At 52.6% G+C, this 22,406-nt stretch overlaps 5 protein-coding genes across 5 annotated transcripts; 1 reads left to right on the top strand and 4 right to left on the bottom strand.

The window, feature by feature from the left end:
- Positions 1 to 143: 143 nt before the first annotated feature.
- Positions 144 to 8,225, bottom strand: POSPLADRAFT_1173976 (hypothetical protein; the record flags this gene model as incomplete). Its single annotated transcript, XM_024488265.1, has 13 exons — positions 144 to 711; positions 3,476 to 3,584; positions 3,674 to 3,893; positions 3,947 to 4,080; positions 4,376 to 4,465; positions 4,533 to 4,619; positions 4,910 to 5,278; positions 5,410 to 5,651; positions 5,936 to 6,424; positions 6,484 to 7,369; positions 7,732 to 7,847; positions 7,927 to 7,987; positions 8,046 to 8,225. 13 exons carry the CDS (start codon positions 8,223 to 8,225, stop codon positions 329 to 331), a joined length of 3,366 nt encoding a protein of 1,121 aa, XP_024334782.1. The 3' UTR covers positions 144 to 328.
- Positions 8,226 to 10,793: 2,568 nt separating this feature from the next.
- Positions 10,794 to 12,943, bottom strand: POSPLADRAFT_1185415 (hypothetical protein). Its single transcript, XM_024489143.1, has 11 exons — positions 12,831 to 12,943; positions 12,677 to 12,723; positions 12,365 to 12,447; positions 12,220 to 12,311; positions 12,111 to 12,166; positions 12,035 to 12,058; positions 11,824 to 11,984; positions 11,589 to 11,773; positions 11,232 to 11,528; positions 11,087 to 11,177; positions 10,794 to 11,012 (listed from the first exon to the last, which is right to left on the bottom strand). The coding sequence occupies exons 1-11, from the start codon at positions 12,864 to 12,866 to the stop codon at positions 10,918 to 10,920; spliced, it is 1,167 nt and encodes a 388-aa protein (XP_024334781.1). The 5' UTR covers positions 12,867 to 12,943; the 3' UTR covers positions 10,794 to 10,917.
- A 771-nt stretch (positions 12,944 to 13,714) lies between these two features.
- On the bottom strand, positions 13,715 to 14,371 carry POSPLADRAFT_1049722 (hypothetical protein; the record flags this gene model as incomplete). The annotated part of the gene is made up of 5 exons (XM_024479826.1): positions 13,715 to 13,759; positions 13,820 to 13,882; positions 13,941 to 13,999; positions 14,098 to 14,245; positions 14,342 to 14,371. 5 exons carry the CDS (start codon positions 14,369 to 14,371, stop codon positions 13,715 to 13,717), a joined length of 345 nt encoding a protein of 114 aa, XP_024334780.1.
- Positions 14,372 to 16,452: 2,081 nt separating this feature from the next.
- POSPLADRAFT_1049721 (hypothetical protein) lies at positions 16,453 to 17,896 on the top strand (the record flags this gene model as incomplete). The annotated part of the gene is made up of 5 exons (XM_024479825.1): positions 16,453 to 16,644; positions 16,700 to 16,756; positions 16,807 to 16,908; positions 16,965 to 17,105; positions 17,150 to 17,896. 5 exons carry the CDS (start codon positions 16,453 to 16,455, stop codon positions 17,894 to 17,896), a joined length of 1,239 nt encoding a protein of 412 aa, XP_024334779.1.
- Positions 17,897 to 18,164: 268 nt separating this feature from the next.
- POSPLADRAFT_1155034 (hypothetical protein) lies at positions 18,165 to 21,882 on the bottom strand (the record flags this gene model as incomplete). Its single annotated transcript, XM_024486906.1, has 10 exons — positions 18,165 to 18,395; positions 18,456 to 19,008; positions 19,061 to 19,173; positions 19,226 to 19,707; positions 19,755 to 19,954; positions 20,011 to 20,480; positions 20,531 to 20,786; positions 20,836 to 21,176; positions 21,227 to 21,499; positions 21,547 to 21,882. The coding sequence occupies 10 exons, from the start codon at positions 21,880 to 21,882 to the stop codon at positions 18,165 to 18,167; spliced, it is 3,255 nt and encodes a 1,084-aa protein (XP_024334778.1).
- Positions 21,883 to 22,406: the final 524 nt, after the last annotated feature.

Below are 22,406 nucleotides of genomic sequence, written 5' to 3'. Positions count from 1 at the left end.
ATGATCAGGTGCGAGTTGACCGGCAAAGCTAGAAGAGAGGAATTGCATTAGTTGCGCAGGGAAAGAAGAAAGCGCTCGAAGATCTCCTCAAAACAGAGGGTTTTGGCAGGGGCAGACAAGTGATACCATCACCTGTGTCACTTGCAACAAGTTGTTATGATTCATACATACTCTATACATTTATTTGTAAGTATACTGCGTCGCCACGTTCCGTAATCCAAGCAGCCAGACTTCCGCTGGTTGATCCCCCGAGTGTCGACGAACAGACCGTCGACTTTTTGAAGCTCCCTTGCCTCCAGGATAGCAATGCACGCTCATAGTACACTCACTAACACGGTATCGACCACCCATCGAACTCGAACCGTCCCTCCTGGATTTCCAGGAGACGCTCGTACAGCGCATGGGCGACAGGTCCACGCCCGCCCTCGTGCTCAGAAAGGATGATGTCCTTGCCGTTGTATCCGATGCGCCCGACGCCAGTGATGACGACAGCGGTACCGGTCGTGAACACCTCGATTAGGCGGCCCTCGGCGTTCCAACGCGCGAGCTCGCTCATCCGGAGAGTCTGCTCGCGTGCATGCAGGCGTAGCGTAGGCAGCAGGTGTGGGAGGAGTGTGCGGGAGGGGTGTGCAGCAGCAAGTGAGAGGCATGAGTCGCGCGTGATGCCGGGGAGGATCGTGCCGTCAAGAGTCGGCGTGATGACATCGAGATCTGCATTACCGGTCAACAGGCGGCACATAGAGCGAACGTGAGATACAAACCTCCATCATCACGCCGCACTACGACGAAGAAGTTCATCGCGCCGGCCTCGCACACCTTGTCATCGAGCAGCCATAGCACCTGGTTGTAGCCCTGCGCCTCGGCAATCTGCTGTGGCTTGAGCGTCGGTGCGTAATTGAGCGAGAGCTTGTAGCCACCGGTCCCGCCAGGCCAAGCGCGCACAGTATCGCCGACCGTGAGCAGCGAGAGCTGGCGGGCTCCCGTGCGGAAGTAGGGCCCCGATGGGGAGCAGATGACGTAGAGTAGTGCGCTGTCAGATGCCGTCACGCCGAGGTCTGGTTAAGTGAGGTCAGCATGCGTGCCAAGGGGTTGCAATACTTTCTCCACATTAAACACGCCACGGCTCAAGGTGGGTCGACGACTACCAGCACTACCGTTAGCCATATGAAGATACCTCAAACAGGTCTACGTCGAACATCCTCCACTATTCTCGTTTTCACGACGAGGATGAACCGCGCCACAGGGGCTTTCGCCAGGAATCGTAAAGGCCCACGAGCTTCAGACTCTGAACGTACTGTTCATCGTGCCGGTCATATGACTTCGCCTTGGGAGACTTTAGGATCCCTGAGGTGCGCTTATACACCTCAAGATCACCTCGACCTCACCTTATAGCAACATGAAAGGAGATTACTCACTCGGTCGGGTCCCGATTATGGTTGGGCGGACGTAGAGGCTGTAACCTGGCTGTGAGGGAATCCAACGCGCGTCGATCATGACAAGGCGCTTGATGAGGACAAGGAGGGCATCCGTATCGAACGCCTGTGGCATTGTGAGCAAGCGCGTAGTGACGTATACGCTGGCTGGTACTTACAGGGAGAGCGACACGATCTGCGGAGCGCTCCATACGCGCCATGTTCAGCTCGGGACGAAATAGTCTGGGCTTGCCGTCAGGCCCGATGTACGCCTTAGAGCGCACTGTTGAGCTGCGGAAATAGACAGACGCATGGATAATATACCTTCATTCCCTCGAAGACATTTGTACTGTACTGAAAGCATGAGCTAGCCGGGTCAAGGGATATGGGACCGTAAGGCCTAATTTCGGGTGAGGACCATCCTGTGATGGGCTCATAGCTCATGATGAGCATGTGGTCTGTCATAGTCTGAATATATGTGTCAAAGAATATCATGTTTGTGTGCAGCGAAGCTTGGCGTCCTGTATTCAATGCGAACTACGTACCTGACCGAACTTCAGCGTCTCCGAGGCTGGAAGAGCCTTTGGTGACTGCGTGAGCGTGATCTTGAGCTTTGAGGCCTGTCAAAATGGACCTTCAATTTCGTCACATTGTGCTTCGGTACACATGAAACGTACATCAAGATCCGCGACGCCGGGCTTGCCGTTCGTTGAGCCATTTGTCGTAGCGTCCGGACGCAATGTATTGATAGCCATCAGGGGAGTTAAGCAACGAAGAGAATGTGGGAAGAGATAAAGAGGAAACCAATGTGGTGAAGAGCCGGCCGATGGTGGCTGGCTGGAGTCATGGCTTGTCGACAAATGATCGAAAATTATTTTGTTGGGATAAGTAGACGTCAATCTAATCTAATCATAATTAACGACGTCAGTCAGATAGGCGCCATAGATCCCAGCTTCTCAAACCGTATTCAAGTTTGTATCAGACTGCTTCTCTACTCTTTATACTCGAATTTGGCGTCCGACCTCCCCATGGATATTCAAGCGATGGCCTCTCCAACGTCCAACGACATCCAGAACACTTCGTTGTCCCCCGAGGCTCGTAAGTACCCTAATCGGTTGCGTAGTTCAACCAGGACTCGGTCCCTGATAGAGGCGCACAGCGAAGCTCAAGACCACAGACCTTCCGGATGTGGAAGACGAAACCACTATATCATATTCCATCACGGATGAGAATGGTGAGGCACACGCGTCCATCTTACCAAGCTCGATGTTCAATGGCGCAGCTCAGAATCACTGACCATGCCGTGTCCTTTTGTCTTGTAGAGCTCTCGACATTGCCTCCGCTTGAGACTTACGAAATGAACCAGGTACGCTATCTGTGACTCACCAGTATCTCTCGCGGACCAACGCACTGCTGTCACTGCACAGAATCTACTTGATGAGACGGTGTCCGATCGGCCATTGATTGCGCCACTGACATCAATATCTGTATTGCGCACGGAGTACGAGGGAGGATCACAGGTATTCGTAAACAAGATTGACTGGCTGATAAAGAACGGTTACGTTGGCATCCGACGCACAAGGGGAGACGGTAAGTCTGTTGTCCGCCCTACCACACGATTCCTGACGCTGGCCATTTCGCACAGGCGACTGCTTTTACCGATGTGAGCGATTTGTTACATCTGTGCCGGTGTCCAGCGAGTTGCTTGAGCAGTCCGATCGATTTGAATGACTTGCTGGTGACGGAATGACTGTCATTTTGGCGCCACGACTATTCGCACACTTAGTCTCGTTTCCAGACCTTCGCGGGTGTAGCTGCGCTGTAGGAGATGCCGAGCAGACTACGAACAACTGTTGCGAACATACATGGACGGAACGTCTAGTGTCTTTTGACAGGGCAGAACCCGCACTGTGGGTTACCTACACCCGCCCTAGTGGGAGTCACCGGACTTTCCAGTAATGGCGCATTGCGTTCGTTTTATGCAGCAGTCCACCCAGCAGTATGTTCCCACACGGAACGGAGACTATCGCATACCCGCTGTTTGCACATTGGGACACTTGTACATGGGTCGGATGTGACGCTGACGTGATTTAGTTGCCCTTGTGTAGTACCGCTCTTTGACTCATGTGGCAGCCTTTGTGCCTGGGTGCCATTATCAGAATAGTCGTGGTGCTTCGCAGTTGAAATTTACCAGCACATCACTGCCCCACACTAGGTCTTGCTGGTACCTAACACCCCCCATAGCCCTTGCGTTTACATACATTGAACACATCCTCCTTGCACCCGACACGCCCCTTGCCGTCACCCGTGCCATCTCCGCATTGGAGTCGACGCAGCCGCTCCTCGATGACGCAGGCTTCGAGAAGCTCGCGTACGAAGACTTCTACGACTGCTTTATCTCGCTTATCAACAACATCATCATGCCCGAAGGCAACGGCCGCCTGCTCACGCCTGCGATTCTCCTTGAAGCTTTTAACATACCTGAAGGTAACATTTGTCGCACGAGATCGTTGTTATTTATCTGACGTTCTTACCTCTGTCCAGTGTCAAACTCAATCGTCGCATACCTCCGCCTGCTCACCTCAGCGCAGATCCGCGCAGATCCGAGCGCGTACGAGGCGTTCCTATTCCACCCCGAACTCAATGAGCCGTTGGAGCTGCGCGGGTTCTGTGAGAACTTCGTTGAGGTTGTTGGAAAGGAAGCAGGTATGTCGCTCTTCCTCGATAGTGGTATATGGAACAGGTTTCTCTGAGGTATCGTGATGTGTAAAGCTCTAGCGCTGCCGAGCCATGAAGCTAGAGGGCGTGTGTATTTGTGGTAGTGCATCTTCCATCCTCTAACCTAATACCTCTGTGTGCTGGGAAGTGGTGTCACCGCTCTCCGGACTATGTGTTCCTATGGCGCGCCTGGAGCGGGATCTCCATGGCGCCTATCACGGGCCGTGCGCTACTGTTGGACGCACCTTGCATGTGAACCGCAGAGTGTCTGGGCGAGGCATCAGTCTCATTATCGGTAATTCGAGAATTGTTGACCACATAATGCTTATACATCGCTGTGCAGACCATCCACAGATAACAGCGCTATCGCGCGCGCTGAAGGTCAATATCAACGTCGCCTACCTCGACGGTCATTCGCAGTCGAACGAGGGCAAAGTCGACTTTGTCGAATTTCAGAATACGGATGAGGCGGGCGTCGAGCCGATGATTCTGTTGTATCGGTGCGTGTCTTGCAGTTGTTGTTTCTCTCAAACGATGCGAACATATATTTTAGACCTGGGCATTATGATATTCTGGATAGGCGAAGTGAGGAATCCTTTGAGTAGGGGAGATGAATCAATGTCCGTCATTATAACTATATATGATAGGACTCCAAATTGTAAGTGGTACTGGATGGAACGGGTGCGCGATGTGTGAGCTCATGTATACCTCGACAATAATGATGCATTCTGGGAAACCACGTCTTGTGCAGAGACGTTGGACGACATATGCAGGCGCACAAGCTCGTGCAATATAGTCGCTGTTCCACGAATCTGATTGCAATGATGTTGATGGTCTGGGCAGTTCCGCGCAAGCTCTTCAAGAGCCTCTATCAACTCTGGCCTGATGATTATGTTGTCCATTTTCTCGAGATCCTCGCAAGCAACTAGGAGCAACCGGATGTCGTTCCAATTTTCGTCGATGCTGATAGCGCCGGACAGCGAAACTATACTCGGAGCCGCCTTAATTGCTGCAAGCGCATTGTCCAGCACGTCCCGTACTCGCTTCTTGATCATCACGTAGCAGTTGTAGTTCAATCGCGATGCGCACCACAGCGCTGAGTTTGAGATCTTGCGGAAGGGTCTCCGGAACCCGTGATTAGGTACCTTCTACAGTACACCGATGATCTTGAGGGTCCCTACAGTGATATGAGCCACAGAAGCACTCCGTTGAATTATGAGATGGCCTCAGACGTCATACCTATAAACGTAAGCTTAAACGACTTGGAAAATGTCGACACCAGTTCCGCAGCCTCCTCCCACCTTTTTGAGGGGAATTGGGGGCTTGTGAAGAGATTGAGCATTCGGTTGAAAACTTGCGTTTCTGTTACCGGCATGGTATCGAAAAGTTTGTGCAATTTCTTCAGGAGAGTCGACTGGTACTGCTCGCGATCATTGTCCACGAGGGTGGTATCCTCACAGGTCCTTGTGAACAGATCGAGAGCGATGTGTCCCAGGACCATGGATGATTTCCAATTGGCATCTGCATGAGATGTGGGCGTCCTACACATGGGGGGATACTTCGATATCCCCATGCCCATGTACGGAGACGTTGAAGCCAGCACAGGATATCTAAGCGCCGACCTAGGGCTGTATGCTCCATAGCCGTCTTGAAGAAGAGTCGTCTCGCTTAGTGAAATATCAAAGAAGGTTTTGAGGGCAGGATACAGCGCGCATGCTTGTAAGCAAGGTCTTAATGTCCGCTCGAGGAACTCATCTAAGCCATGAATATGAGTATACACACCGCTTTGACTACACGCAACGTACCTTTAGAATCAGGATTGCCAAATCGATCCTGCGGACGAAGCGTCAATGACAGCAGCTGGACCCGGAGCTCATACGAGATGTTCAGCTTGTACTTGTCGTCCGAGGACAGTTCAACAATGCGCCTATAGATGTCCGGTTCTGCAGCGGGTATGACCACAATTACTTCGTTTAGATACTGCATGATGGCCATGGCATGTTCATGAAAGCCAAGCACGCCGTCAAGAAGACGAGACAACATCTGCGTGCACAACCTGGCAATCGTGATAGCTCTGACACTGGTCCAACTAGCAGGAGACCATTGGAGATCAGGTGGGTCCACAGAAAAATCCATATGCTCGGCTCGATGTTGCAATATGCGATAGAAAGCCTTCAATGAGAAATCAACATCGACTTGATTGAGCAACGGCCGCACGACTTCGTCGAGAAAGGAATCGTCCGCCGTTGTGCCATCCGTATCTATGAATGTGGATAGTTTGACGTCATGACCGTCTGCATATGAATCAAAATGGTTAATTGGCAAGGTTGACAAAAACAACTTGATCACGTACATATCTCGCGAGGACGAAAATGATTATCACAGATACTCAGCAGTGTGTCGACGCCACGGACCTCAGACAAATTGTTCAACTTGTGCCGTGTGGTCAAGAAGCGGTGATAGACTGCTCGGGCGGTTGGTGTGTCCGCCATTATACGGACTAGTTGCGAAAGGGACGCGATAAGGCGTTGGCAATGATCCACTCGATCGTCCACGGACGCGGCGGAAACTCCATCCAACAGCACGAGAGCATTTTGGCCCATCCAGATAGCCGTTTTGGAGTCAAGGTCACCCGGCGACCATTCATATCGGGGTGGAGAAGTCGAACGATCAACGTGGTGGACTCGATGCTCCAGGATGCCATAGAATGCATGTAGAGCAGACGTGATAGAGCCAGACCAAAGACAAGGCCAAATCACCGTCATGAGGATGGTGTCATCCATGATCATTCTGTCAGCCTCCACGAGCATCTCCAGTTGATATCCGTCGAGGCGTCTCGCAGCTTGGAACCGGACAGCAAAATCATCTAGTTCTTTCCAGTCTGCCAACTGCGTGGTCGCTTTGCAAATGATACGTGGGTATTCAAAGAATGAAGTTATCGCATGGTGTACCTTGAAGAAGAGTCGGGAGGCTGAAGCAATGAGCTCTCGTGGTGGCCATATCCTACCGAAAACCCACAGCAAGTAACGATACGTATTGCCGGGCCATCGCAGTACCAAGTACCACCACCAAGACTGTCGTGACTTGAAGGGACAACCCGGCACGAGGGCAGAAATGAACGGGGTACAGACAGAAATTGACAGCGACAAGACGACCAGAAGTATGATGACATGAGCAATCTGGGTGTTGAGGGTCCACAGGTACTTTACGAGACCCGCAAGGAATAGGACCAATGAGACCTGGAGGACGACAGGCAGGCTGTCGACGATGGCTTGCACGTGCCACCTGTGCAGACTGCGACGACGATAATACCAAACATCCACGCTGTGTCGGGTCATGGTGGCGGAGTGATTCATATGATGCTGTAACCACTGGGTGACTGATATTCCGACCACAGCTGCACCTAGGCTAACAACCAGCGCAGCTAACCACAGGGTGAGGATTGATATTATGACGGGAGATGCATCTTGTGTGGTGGCATAGAGCGGAACAATGAAAGCGGTGAGAACCGCGGAGAATAATGTGGACTATCAAACCAACATTAGTGACATGCGATATTTTTGCATCCACTTTGTGGACGTGGCCCATATCCAATACTCACAAACAGTAGCATATTATTAATCCCCTCCTTCCATTTAGTTACAATAGCTTCTTCATGTTCCCACACTACCTTCGCACAACTAGACCACGCGGCGACATTTGTGGATTCTATGCTTGCTGCAAAACGGTATCGAGGCTCTGTCCATAAATTAGGTGTGTGGGCGTCCTAAATCAACTCATCATCTTCAAAGCTCACCTGATGAATCATCCTGAAGAGAAGACTCAGACACTGCGACGGGCTGATCGACGCTGACGGTCTATACGCGCATCAAGCCATATTAGATTACGGAAACACAGGCGGCGTGTAAAACGTACTGTGGCGGTATGTTCCTTGTTGTTCCTTGTGTCCTGGTCATCCGGAGTAACTATTTTGATCATCTCTAGACGTGTACTATCTTCGGTGCCAGTTGGAAGAGTAGGCGCCGTCCCTGATGCTGTAGAATCAGCATCTGACGGTTTGGGGCGGTGTGAAGACCAGAGGGAGGGGAAACGCATAGAGGCTGGGATTCAGGAAAACGTGTGGTGTTGATGACTTTGGTTGTATTAGAGTAATGCTCGCCTGTGATGCTTTATACTGAGCTAAAACAAGCGCTACTGCGGAAGCTCGACCAGAACAGGCTGTCGCGAAGTCACCTCATTGAGCTTCATTAGGAACAAAAACATGTAGGAAGGCTTGTAAAAGAACAATGCTTACGGTTTTCGACTCATTAGAGTGTGTTGTTTGAGCCTAGCTTCTCAGCCACACGTCTACGGACCCACACACGCCCACAAATCCTTGCCGCATTTGATTCATGGCTATGCTGTCTGGTTGCACGACCAATAGCAACTGTGAGAAGAACGCTCGGTACATGTAAATTTTTGCAGCGCGAAGAGGGTGTGTCGTTGTCTGTAGTCAGATTGCTGGCTGACAATGACAGCGCTCGTCGAGAGATAGTATCGTGGGCGCTGCCATCTTCCTACTTCTCGACCATGCGTTTTGACTCATGTGATGGAACGTGCTGGTGTCGAAACATATGAGTTCGACAAGCGAATTGTGTACCTTTGCGTAGAGCGAGCGGCGCTCACCACCCAGATTGAGCGGGAATTCTTTGATTCTGGAGGGGCTCTCGCGCGATGATGCTGTTATTCCGCTTTCGGTGAAACGTAACTTATGATCACACTCACCTGTCAGTCGCAGCTAGCGCCCTCACAGGGCCTCGATGCAATCAACAGCACCCCATGCAAGTGTAGTGCTACACAGTATGGTTCAATGACATGGCACACTACGAGACAAGGTTTTGCAGGGTCTCGGAGAGGCTGTACAATGTTCCAAGGTATAACGCTGCGTGTTCATGGTAACATGGCAGTGCGCGGATGTAGATAACGCCGAGCCATCCGTAAGCACTCACGTACACGCTCCCGAAAGATACGACTCCTGTATGTGCGGGATATTTTCTAGCCTGTGAAGATTGATGCGATATTTGTATGTAATCAATGGGGTTCAATGACAACTCTGCAGAACGGATAAAGTATAGGCGCCATTGGTCGAGAAGCCTTGAATGAGCGTTGCTGAGGCACCACAATAGTGGGTGTGTCCCGAATGGAGAATTCTGCACAAAGATGGGGATCATCGTTGTCGATGCAGACACTATCAGCGAAACCACTACCAAGATCTTGATGATGCGAGCAACTGGGCCGTCGAGAGCACGCGCCACTTATGCAGACCGTGGTGCCGAAAGTACCAGATGCATAAGCTGTGGCGAGTGTGGGTGGTAATGCGAGCAGTATAGTGCAGCAGCCATTAATTCAAACTGAAGATAAGTACAACCAGCCATAGAACGACCGTTGAGACAATAGCGTCACGCACAGACGTAGCACCTTTCAATATCGTATACAGCAGCGATATTAAGGCTGTGATGACTGCAGAGAAGAACGCGCTGCAGAGAAGAACGCGCTGCAGAGAAGAACGCGCTGCAGAGAAGAACGCGGCCTATCAAGCAAGACATCAGCCGGGACAGGAAGCGGCGTTATGGGATCGTCGTAGGCTCACTGAGGGCTATGACACGGAAACGACATCGTCTCTCGCGATGAACCTACAGATACAAGCAGGATATTGATGCCTTCCTTCCACTCGGCTACTATCGCCCATGCACCTTCATTGACCGGCTCCGTGACGAAAGACGGTAGAAAGGATTCAGCTGGCCGCATGATAAGTACAATGACGCACATGTAATGATGAGGGCTTATTGCACCTGGTGAATGACGTCGAAGGCGTTGTCGGCAGTCATCTTCTCCGTTTCCGGTCATGCCATGGGCGCTATATCTACATACTAGTGGCGGTCCTAAGCTGACTGTTATCTGCAGGATAACGAGGCCTTTTTGATGACAGCACAATGAGCTCCTCAGGACAGATCGTGATCCGTGATCGCAGAAAGGGTGACATGTCTTCAGCACGATGGCTTTCACACCAACAGAATTCTGCGGCCTAAGTATCGGAACCCCCATGGAGTACTCGGTTTGAATTGATATAATCAGCATCGGCGTAAGCTCGGCCCACAAACTGGAAAGACGTGGAGGGCCATACGATTGGCAGGAGATAAAGCTGCAGAGACGTAGCAGTATTAATGAGCGGGTCGTAGTTGATAGTGTCCTGGCAATGGAGGCGACAATCATTCAGCATGAAGAAAAAGCAGCACCGGGAATACATACCTCTAATTTACTGAACACGGAGCTGTTCATCTGCCCCAACGTCTTTGTAGGGCAAGCGAGTGAAACTCTGGGCGTCAATGCGGTCGTACAAACTAAGATTAGCGTGGTCAGCTAACACGCACATAAGATATATACTTAGAAAAGAGTACGGTCGCAATCATCAAGACTCGAGCCCCACCGCGGGCGAGCGCGTTCTGGAGGGCATTCCTCTCAACGACACAAACCCGACGGTCAAGGGCGCGGACCAGAACCTTAGTCATATGGTAATCTGTCCATGTGCAAGGGATCAGCGAACACGGGGATTGCAAAGCGTTGCATCCAGCGGCGTAACTCTGCGTGTAGCAGTGCGTGGTCGAAGTCAGTCCCGAACCGCTTGGCATGAGGATCAGTCGCAGCGCGATGATGACGCCACGAGGTTGATTATATCAATACAAATCTAGACTACAGGCTCATCGCCTGGTAAATGCAGACACTGTGGAGTTGAAGCCGAAGCCGGCCCTCACGCCTTCTCTGGCCCCGGATTGCGGTTGTGCCGGTAGACGTATGTGTCTTCCGTGGGCGGGTTCGCCTTGAAGAGCCTGCCCAGGTGTTCGACTGGAGCGAAACACACTTGTGTTAGCTTCTGGTATAGAAATAAAAGGGGGTGGGAGAGCGTGAGAGGGACATACAGATCGGGTCAGAGTCAATGTGATCGAAGTGCTTGAGCGCCCACGACGTGCCCGCGGCCTGTTCGTCTCTCCTCCTCTGCCTCTGCTCATTCTGTCACATATCACATGTCATTATCATTTCACAGCTCGACTGCGCGCAACGCACCTCGATCTTGCTCTTCTCTCGACTCGCAGTCTCAAAGTCGCCGTCGCGGATGCCCTTCGCGACCCAGCGCCAGAGGCGGCGGCTCTCCCACTCGTCCATCTCCTCGACCGGCACCGTCGTCACCTCCTCCTTCGGCGTTGTCACGTCCGTGAAAAGCTCGCCCGTGCGCACATTCTTCGATGTCTCGTGCCACAAGCCCTCATATGTTTGCGACGCCTGGGTCGATCCTGGCCGCGACAGCGTCGCCTTGAATGTGTGCGATTTACCGGAGAAATAACCCTTGCCCTTGTACTCGATCTGGAGTGTGTATGCGTGCGTCAGACGAGCAGCGAACCAAAGTTGGGAGGAAAGACGTACAGTCGAGAGCCAGCCAGTCGAGCTCTGGATATAGCTTGTCTCACTCAGCTCGATGTACGGCGAGCCGTACCACAGGCCATCGATCCGCAGACGGGGCAGCGTGATCAAGAACTCTTCCTTCTCGCCATTTGGAAGGTTCACCGTGAGGATCGCGTGCCCAATTTGTTTCACGATAATGCTCCCGCCTGTGGAAGATTCGTAAACGTGCCTGATATAGTCACCTACAGATACGTACCGCTGAAGCTGGTCTTCTGTGCACTATGTCCTTGCAATGAGATGCCTTTCTGTGGGTTCTCTATGTAGTATGCTGTGATCGGCGGATGGTGCGAGACCTGCTCGACCACGAGGTTCGTCTGGCCACGACCGTTGACATCCGGCCAATAGCCGTAGAAAAGTCTGTTGAACATCTGAATATCGCAACAATGTGGATATTGTTTTGAACTTACTCGCCAAGGACAGGGTTGAGTGGTCTGTACAAGGGGGATGAACACGCTGGAAAAGTAAACCTTACAAAAGACGTACTTCTTCTCAGAACCGAGCTTCTCGTTCCGCGAGGTATATTGTCCTTTAAGAGTACTCTGAACACAAGACTTATTAGCGGGCCATACCAGACGTCTCAGGAATGCCGTACTATGAACCACTTAAGCACTAAAATCGACCGCTCCTCATTGCTTTGAGCGTCAGCGATAGCGGAGAACAGTTCTGGCCGTTCACACCAGTACGCTAGATTGATGGGATGAGCTCAAAAGTAATCATCCGAAATAACTGTGCCGCACCAGGGAATTCAGTGAGTGAAATGGGCGAAAGAATGAAGGGCGGGGCCGTCAACGAAGACAGATCGCCTGAGAAGGATGCAATGCTGCAATGAACCGCGTCAGCGATCCGTGAGAGATGGGGAAATGCCAGGGCGGCACGGTTACGAGACGCCCTGTCTAGGCTGAAGACTCGTAATGCCCATTAATATCCTCCGAACCTCGATCGAGGACGAGCATATGAGGACGGGAGTTCTCTGCTATGTTATGACGCACGTGGCCGGGACGGGCGATGCGGGACAAGAAACCGGCCGAAGACAGGCAACAGGAACTTACGACTTGAGGAACGTTGCCCAGCTGCTCTTCTGTGCTGAAGGCACGGCCTATGTGAGACACGACCACATTTGAAGAGAATGGAGACATGCAGGGAAGATCGTGAGGATCAGACGCGCTGCACGGCATACACACATTTGGAGGGACGAGTACGTGCCTCTCCCACATTCTCGTTGGGCGGGGTGTCTGCCATGCTGGCCGTTAGCCGTCGGGTGTATGCTTGGGGGATATTTGGCGGGCGAGAGTTGGGCGACAGAGGGTATGGGCGGGAATGAGCGCAGAGACAAGAGACGAAGACGAGTGGAACCTGAGCCGAGGGTGAGGGAGCACGGGCGCCTGACAGCGCGCCATCGGTTGACACTTCGTCACACGCGACGCGTCCACGTGCCTCCCTCCATATACCCGACCCACCTTCAGACCTCGACGCGTCTCCGCGTCTCGTCGCCATGCCTCCCGCATTGGCTTGGACCTTCGTATAGACGCAACATTTGGATTCGGTCCCGGTGGGATCATTCTTGGCGCGTGCAGAACCTGCGCACACGTATATAGAGAGGCCCTTCATCGACTGCTGTCACCAGCCTCTCTCATAAACGTTTCCAATCGCAACATGTACATTGCTCACAATAACATTCCCGCCGCTTCTAAAAAGGAACCCTCCAATCTCATTCTCGCCAATGCATCCCCCGACCATGAAGAAAGAAAGGCATAAATATTAGCTCGTATGCGTACGCGGCAGGCACCGTCGTCTACACAGTATAATACACGTCGGTCAAGATACAGCAAATGCGAACATCGCAGACGAGTAGCAGCGGTGGCGGCGACGGGGCTATATACTAGTAACTAAGGCGGGTGGCAGCCATACACGGGATACGAATAGTACACGGACACAGACACAGACGAGCGAGAAGGAACGAAACGAGAAGACTACGAATCATGCAGCTTTTAGAGCCGGCACACCGGCACCAGGGTCAGACAATCACGAGCAGGACATAGAATCTAGGAGCGGCCAAGAGGAGTGACTTGATGGTATATGCTGGCCGATCACTCGTCGTCATCGTCGCCGCTACCGCTGTCGACCTTCTTGCCCTGCAGCATGTAGCAAGCTGTCAGCCACTAGAGAGCGCGACACATGTATACGGTACGCACGTCATATTCCGTTTTCTCCTGTTCAGCTCTTGTCTTGTCTCTTGCGGCTTGCTCGATGTAGGGCTGAATGCGCGCATATAGTCAGCCACACCGCGCACCCATGAACGCAGACACCACGCACCTTCTTCTCGGACTCATCGAGCTCCTTCCACTTTGCGCCGAGGAGCTTGCCGATTTCACCTGCACACATACAAATGCAGTTAGCATCAGTATGTACGTACCAAACACCGCCACCATCGATAACGCGCACGCCCGACGGCGGCGGGCCTCGCACTCACCGAAACCTGCGTCGGGGTTCTCTGCCTTGATGCGCTCACGCCAGTCTTGAGAGAAGAACATGTACGCAGACAGCGCACGCTTCGGGGCCTTCGGGTCCTTCTTGCCTTTGGCCTTCGGGGCCTTCTCGGCCTTATCCGCCGCCCGGCGCTGCATCGCATACATCGCGCACGCGAAAACAGGCAAGAGAGGCGCATACATCCATCAGCGCGAGCTTTTAGGCATATATGCAGCGAAAACACGCACTCTGGTAGATTTCGTGGTTTCTTTAGGCATCTGCACAGCTTTAGACACGTCAGCAGCATATTCGACACGTCCCCGACGCATGAGGCCACGCAAAAACCAGCCGTGGCCACAGGGAACGCGCGCGCGTGCACGCGTCGCGACGCGCCGCACGCCCCCCGCATACACGCTCTGTACGCTCCCGCCGCTGCGCACGACGACGGCGGCGCATCGGATGGGCATCAGATAACACCTAGCACGCCTATGAACGCACCTTGGAAGTGTAGAAGTGGAGGGATGAAAAGAGAGGCAAGTGTGGTTGCAGGCAGGGGCAGTAGGAGTTAGGCGCAGGCACAGTACGGTACTGGCTACACTGGCTGGGCTGCTGGCTGGTGGGAGGGCTGCCTTGGTGGGCGCAGGCTCACCGCAGGGTATCCATTCAACAGGTTATGTAAGCCTCACGTGACTGTGACGTCCGCGCACAGACCATGCAGGGATCCGGCCCGGGTTGCCACAACGAGGATTTTTCGGCCAGTCCCGGACAAGTCGCCCTCCGGAGTCTTATCCGGATCGAGAAGTATCATGATATGCGTGTGTGCACTTTCGTTGGTGAGAGCTTGCACTACTAGTACTTAGTACTGCAATTAACATTGAAGTCGAGTTTTTGTAGACAACCACGAAAGGTGAGCGTTTACTTAACATCACGAAATGCTAGCCCACCTGATCCGTTACGGCATACTATGAATGTGTGCGCACTTTTGTAGATCTTGTAAGGTGTCTGATAGGGCTACTCTGAAGTCTATAGCCCAACACCCAAAACTTGTGTACGGCGAAAGCATAGCTGTAGAGGTAAGGAGCAATGAAGGAGCACAAGCAATTGAGAGAGAGGTGCACCAACACATATATGTGCAAGAAGATGCATGAAGACGTTTCAAAATCGAAGTGGAATGGCAAAGGTGAATGTTCGCGACATCATAGAACAAGCAGACATCGAATGTAAACGACAGGCATGATGCTGAGAAGCGGCAAGCGCTGGCAGGCACATCGACATAGTAAGCTAGGAGAATTACATACGGTGCTGATTCCTACTACTGATCTATTATGTTTCGTCGTTGGAGCTGCAGTAAGTTCTATGCGTTATCTGGCTTCTCACGGGTTTACGATGCTTTCGGGCGAAGAACTGCCGAACCATTGCAATCAGCCTTTGGATGCGTATGCCTCCGGACCTCTGCCATACAGGTTACGACTCGGAGTGCATTTTACTTGTACCTGGGTATGTTTTCGCCTTCACTAAAGTAAGGAGCGGAACTCATGTTGCCGCGGTCCGCGGCCCGCCACAGTACCGGCGCTACTGTGTTGAGTGACAAATATTCACGTGGCTTAGCCGAGATATTTTTGTCAAGCTCGCTGTGGATCCCCAGGCTTCCAGACTTCACATTGGGGATGGCAGCCACAGTCATGCTGTTAATTGTTCTCTATAAACATTCTTAGTGGTCATGGCAATGCTGTTGAGGCGCCAAAAGGATAGCCTTGTCCTTGCTTATCTCGATGCCAGGGACCTCACGTAAGATGTGGGCAACTGTGTATCCAAGTTTGCTTGTGATCAGCTGCAATATTGATGCGGCTGGCGCTTTGAGCTATTATGCATACGATCTCAGCTGATCCGCGGGAGGCCAGGTGACTTTTTAAAATAAATGTGAGTATCTCGCCGGGGATACCATATCTGCTAACTCAATGTGGCATTGTAATTTATAGGCACCTTAGGTCAAGGGGCGCACCTGTCAGACATCCTTCCATACGGAACCAAAGTTAGCCTGGTTGCCCGAGGGGTCCATGTAGGCGGCCACAAGCGTGGACAATAGGCCTTCATGTAGGGCGAAGTTGCCAGCCATGACAGCGTTGATGTTGCGCCCTTGTACCGAGTCTCGTGGCCGAAGTCGACCGATGTCACTGGAGCTTCTTACAGAACAACGGCAACGACCCTTCCGTATGTATAAAAGAGATCATCCGTGTCGAATGTCTGTCCATACTTGAGCAGGCTCTCCAGTCCAGATCATCGCCGCCTATTGCGACACTTCAATCACCGGTCTCATCAATTCTATACCCACTTCCAACCACGCGTTCCAGCACCCACTATGTATCGAGAGCTCTCCAATCAACCTCATCAGCATTCACGCGCTGCAAGTTCTGTTACCCTACACAGCCTACAGCACGACCCTCTGGCAGGCCAGAGATCACATTCAGCACAATCTAGTTTCACTAATCCAAATGAGCTGCAGATTCCGTGTCTGCCATCGCCTTCTACAGATGACAATCCTTCAATATCAGTATGTTCCTTGTGTATCCACTATCGATAAGTGTCTGAGCCTCCGTAATCCGCAGCAATGTCATGGATTCCCGGGGCAGCCTAATCAACCTGAGGTCGCTATACATATCACTGTAGGTGGCCATGTCTTATAGGATGCAACGTTCGTTTATCTTCATCGTAGCCGGTTGATGACCAAGTCAACGAGGTACTCTTGAAGGGTTCTTATGCTCAGAGCACTTCACCGAAGTCAACGCCATCAAGGTCCCCTACTGGAGATTCGAAGGTATGAGGACTGCTGGTGTGCTCATTAGGTATTGACATTCGGCACACCCTCTACAGGAGACCGAAGTTATCTCAGTCCCGTCCGCAACGGCGATACACAAAGAACATGCTCGTGGGGTCTGGGCTCACGAGAGGGACATGGTGAGGAGATGGAAGGACGAAATTGATTCACAACTGTTGATGGTGGGCACGCTCACGGTCCGTTCAACCTCGCGCCGGACACTTCGCTCATTGTTATGAAGGCCGGCCTTTTCTCTACGGTCATTACCGCCTTCAATGTCGAATATTACCGCACGCTCAAGCCTTCCGCCGACATCTCCGATGTCATCCAACAACTATCGGAACAGATGAGCAATTTCACATCCAATTCGACCGAAGCCTCGACCGCTGCTCAGTCAATCCAGAAAGCGCCTACATTATCTGCAACCTGCATCAACGCGTTCTGGTTCTCCTCGCTCGTGCTCACCCTTGCGACAGGCTCCATCGGTATCCTCGTCAAGCAGTGGCTAAACAACTACACTGACCACATCCCTGCGTTGCCGAACAAGAGCGTACTTACCTGGCATGAGCGCTCCACGGGCCTTGCTAAGTGGCGCGTCGGCCGTATCATCGCCATCCTTCCCGTGCTCCTGCAGATCGCAATCGCGCTCTTCCTCGTCGGACTCGTGCAGCTATTGTGGACGCTGAGCGCCGCCGTGTTCGGCATTGTGTTCGCGCTCGTTGCCGCGCTCCTCCTGTTCTCCATTTCCTCCGCTGTCATCCCATCCATCATGTCTGATTGCCCGTATCGATCGCCGCAGGCGTGGCTATTGTTTGCTCTTGTGCGGCGGCCGTTCATGTCGGAGCGTCCCACGGGATGGGGAGATCTCGAAGACTTGAGACTACAGTGTGCCGAGGACGATAATAGGTACACGAAGGCGTTGCATAATGCTCGGGAGGTCATATCAAGCACGACAGTCTTGTCCGCGACTAATACCATCAGCACCTAGTATAATAGCGTAGTACCGTAGTCATCTCGCTGCTCTGGAAATACTTAGCTGTGTATCTAACCATCAACGCTCACATCCCCATATACGCAGTACTCGGTTCCCCTCGGACCTACTGCAACGTGTCTTCTATTGTGTCAGGCCTTGTCAGGCGCGCCTCGATAAATGTATCATGGGCCGCAATCAAATGACGACCAATGAGCATTTGAACTATATGTGATGACTACAATTATACCAATACATGCGAACTGGTCCTACAAAAGCATCGACTCTAGACATTGCGATATTCGAAAGCGGGGCTGCCTGGTTCCGCACTCTCTATGATAAGTTTACTGCTGGCTTCCGTGAGTGTGGCCTTCGCGTCACTAGCCAGCATGATCTCGGCATCGACCAGATTCAAGGTCTTTTTCAGGTAGGGCAAAATCTCCGCGAGTACCTGCGTTTCAGAGAACGGAAGAGTCCGCTTGAACGCGGTCTCAGCGCCAAATTGTGCTATTCTCCGCTGTGAGGGGTTGAGCTCGTCAATCAACGCATACCGTATCGAACGATAAGCATCACGAACCTTGAAGGCCTGTACAAAGGGCATTGCACGCTTGTCCTTGATCAGTCCCCGCTGCGTGAGCAGCTCGCGCACTTTCGCATCGTCCACCTTATCCGCCTCCGGTGCGTATGACTCCTTGACGGTCTGCACGCACTGGTCCTGCCACTCGGGGAACGTTGTAGCAATATATATGCGGACGGCGCGAGGTTTCGTCGGGTCGTACGATGCCTGCCCCTGCTTGCCCTTGTTTATCTTCTTGAGCAACGTGAGCTCGGCGTCACGCATAGTCTTGATCGTCCCCCGCATGTAGACACCGGCATCGATGATGGACTGATCGGCAGGGCGGGACGTGGGCCAGCGAGCTAGGTGTATGGACTTGGGTTCCTTAAGAATTGTTGCCCAGACATGCTCGGAGAAATGAGGTGCGACAGGGGAAATGAGAATAACCGCAACCCGGATCCACCACTCGACGAGCTCAGCGTGCATGCCGACGTCGGAGGTGACCTCGCGGTACCAATCGCGAGCTGTTTGGAGCTCGTAGAATCCATATTTCAGGGCGTCCTTGTACTCCATTCTGAAAGAGTATATTAGCTTAGATATCATGGGACGCCGGTAGGAGTACTAACGCTTGGTAGTAGTTCCGCGTGGAGTTGATCAAGCCGAAGACTTCTTCCTCGAAGACCCGGTCGTGGTAATTGCGCGCACCAGTTCGCAACTTTGCGTGATCTTGCGTCATTTCCTGGAGGTCGGGTTGAGCGAAAACAATCAAGCGATTGACCTCATGTTCCTACCTCGCACCACGATATCAGCGTATGCAGACGCAAGATATTGGCATTGGCAGTCTTCTCGTCAAAATTTGCATCCTCAATACCGTCTCCTGCATCCGCAAGGCAGAGTCGAGCAGCATCAGCGCCGAACTTCTCGACGCACTGGCGCATCGTCATTGAGTTGCCCTTGCTCTTCGACATCTTTTGTCCGTTCACCATCAGGTGACCGTTGGTGCGAACACTGAGAGGCCATTTCTTCTCAGGGAACAAGGCAGTATGGACGTATATGAGGAAGGTCAGGTTGTTTGGGATGAGGTCCTTGCCAGAGGATCGGACATCAAAGGGATAGAAGTAATCGTATTCGCGTTTCATGGTGTCGATTTTCTCCTTGGGCACTGTCGCCGACTCCGGCCACGGGCCGTCCCGGAAAAGGTACTCCCAGATCTCGTCAGTCATCTCTTCGGGGGCGATATCAAGTTGACCACGCTTGCTACCATCGATGTTTCCTGTGAACTCGTAAGTCGCGACTTCCGTGGAGGGGGGGTCGACGCACCTTGCAGCAAGTGTGCGATTGTGTAGTATGCCATATAGATAGTTGAGTCACTGAGAGACTCGACCAAGAACGTCGGGTCCCAGGGGAGCTTGGAACCGAGACCATACGTGCGTGCGCATGCCCACTGGTTGAGCCACGCTAGCACGCCTTCGAACGCGTTCCGTGTCTCCTGGTGATAGGTCTCCATTCGCGCCAACGCTCTACCGTCCCATGCATCAACATCGATGTTTGCGGGAACCTCAATGTAAGCACTTACTTCTCAGCCTCCGCTCGCCAGACAGGCTCGCCGTAGTCCAGGTACCACTGGTCCATCAGAGCGACAACGCACTCGTCCGAGCTGCGCGAGATGACAAGTCCCTCCGGTTCTGCATACGGGAACGCAAGGCCCTTCTCAATCATGCTGTCGCGCACCTTCGGCTTCGCTTCCTGCACCGACAGGCCCTTGAACTCGCCGATGAGCATAGTGCCGTTATAGAAGCCCTCCTTGTACGCGATCTCCTTGGCCTCCGCGAGCTGCTTTATGTCCTTCTGCGACTGGATCTTGAACTGCTTTACCACCGCTGGCGCGATCATCTCGCCGTACGTAGGCGTTGAGATCACCGGGATAGGATCATGGGCTGCCCATTCAGGCTTGATCTTGTAGAACTCGGCCTTCTTACGCAAGTCGGTAAGAGTCTGATAGTCGTCTGGCGAATCTGATGGGACGGAGGTCACGACGCCAGTTCCCTATACATCTTTGTGAGCGGTGGACAGGGCGAAAGCATCATACTGCGTACCTTCGTCGCAAGCACGTTGTCCATAGGGAGAACATACACCTCCGGGTTCACAGAGAATGGTGCCTTGATCTTCGTTCCAACGAGGGCAGAACCTTCGATCTCGTGCAGCTGGTGAATCTGACCGCGAACGGCGGTGGTACCCTGGAATGACATGTTGCGCGCCGATCTGTGAGTGCACACAAATGCCTCCTTGTCGTTGATGGCAAACACGCCATACTTAATGGCTGTGCCAACAAAGCAGTTCGTCTGTCCGTACCTGCGCCACGTTAGCCGGACCAAAGACGCACATAAACGACGCGACCTACATCGTCTCTGGCCGCAGGGTTGCAGCAACCAAGAAGACCTTCCGATTGCCCACTTTGTCCGCGATCTCCTTCGCCGCCGCCTCGCTCCAGTTCACGACTTCCATCTTGATGCCCGTGTACTCCTGGGGCCCAAGCGCCTCTCCCTCCGATCGATCGTGGTCCATGCATGGCTGGCCGTCCTTCGGGCTGTAGATCGTGTACCGCTCGCCGAACTTGATCTTCCCTAGCGCGTACAACTTATTCACCTGCCAACGCACAAACGCGTCATAGTACGGATTGGCATCCGTGGTGATGAACGAGCGCCGCCAGTCTATCCGCGAGCCGAATGCATCGTTGTCTGCCTGGGAGGAGTGATAAGACGACAGCAATCGTGACGTGCAGACGCGCTCACCATGCAAATAGGCGGGAAGTACTTGAGCCAGTAGTAAGGGTCCGCGAAATTCTTGATCTCGGAGCGCTCGATGCCCATCGACTCCATGATCTGGAACTGGTATTGCAAGCCGGTGGCCTTCGCTGCAACTTTGCCCTTCTTGGCCTTGTCCACGGCCTTTGGCTGCTCGGTAGAAGAGGACGCCGCTGGCGCAGGAGCCTCGTCTTCCGCCATGAAGCCCTGGAATTCAGGGCCGAACATCTCAATCTCCCGTTGAATTTTGTCCGAGGCGGCCTACTGACAGCTCAGAGTATGCCCGGTGGCGAGGTACAAATACTCACCTTGATCGGCATGCCCGTACAGTGAAATGCCAATGGGAAAAGCACGCGCTTTCCGAGGAGACGATGGAATCCAGCAGCAAACTCGATTTTTGAAATGGAGAAGGCATGTCCAAGATGCAGCGAGCCGTTCATGTAGGGGTACGGAAAGTTGCCGAACCACTTAGGGAACTTTTCATTGATTTCCGCAGGAGAGAGCCCAGCAGTCTCCTCTGGCGTCGGTGCATTGGCCTCGAACAAATGCTCCGCGGCCCATCGCTCCTGGTACTTCTTCTCGAGAGCGACGAGCTGGTCGCGCTTGGCGGTCTGCCCAAGCTCAATCGTGTTTGCAGATGCCATAGTGTAGAATCGACTCAGGAGTCGTGTGGGACGTGCAGCACGTCGCCAGATGGAAAGAATGATGGCCAAGGTGGATAATGCAGCGTATAATCCACTTTTCTCTAATGAAATCGATGTCAGTTCGAGTCATGCGACAGCGCTGGACGCCTTATCAGGGAAGTGTACTTTGATAAGATTGGCGCGGGAGTCGATCGCTAGATAACCGCCAACCATCTCAATCGACTTTCAATAATGACAAATGCAATGCTTGAAGTAGAGGGGTGTGTACTACATGCATGTTTGCATTTTGCTTGGTGTGGCGCTCAATGGCATATAATGTGCACTTATTTCCAATGGGTATCTGCCAGTGGGTTAACAGGCACAGGCCAGTGATGGAGGACAACACACCGCAGTCTGTTGCCAGGATTTTTGTGATATCAATGTCTTAGGTTCAGCATGGATGAATACACTCTTCATTACTAAAGCCACATCTTACCTTGACATGGTGTGCTGGATTCCTCTTGCCTCCAAAAGATTAATTTCAG

This window comes from Postia placenta (assembly GCF_002117355.1).
Source record: "Postia placenta MAD-698-R-SB12 unplaced genomic scaffold POSPLAscaffold_16, whole genome shotgun sequence".
Classification (NCBI taxonomy): domain Eukaryota; kingdom Fungi; phylum Basidiomycota; class Agaricomycetes; order Polyporales; family Adustoporiaceae; genus Rhodonia; species Rhodonia placenta.
The sequence above is the reverse complement of the archived record's forward strand: the minus strand, read 5'-3'. Positions and strand labels throughout refer to the sequence as shown.

Coding starts and splice junctions, on each gene's coding strand:
- POSPLADRAFT_1185415 (XM_024489143.1), bottom strand. CDS start 12,866: ATGGCAGACACCCCGCCCAACGAGAATGTGGGAGAG. Junction 12,167..12,219: donor TAGTGCTTAAGTGGTTCATA/GTACGGCATTCC, acceptor TCTTGTGTTCAG/AGTACTCTTAAAGGACAATA. Junction 11,529..11,588: donor CGACTGGCTGGCTCTCGACT/GTACGTCTTTCC, acceptor TACACACTCCAG/ATCGAGTACAAGGGCAAGGG.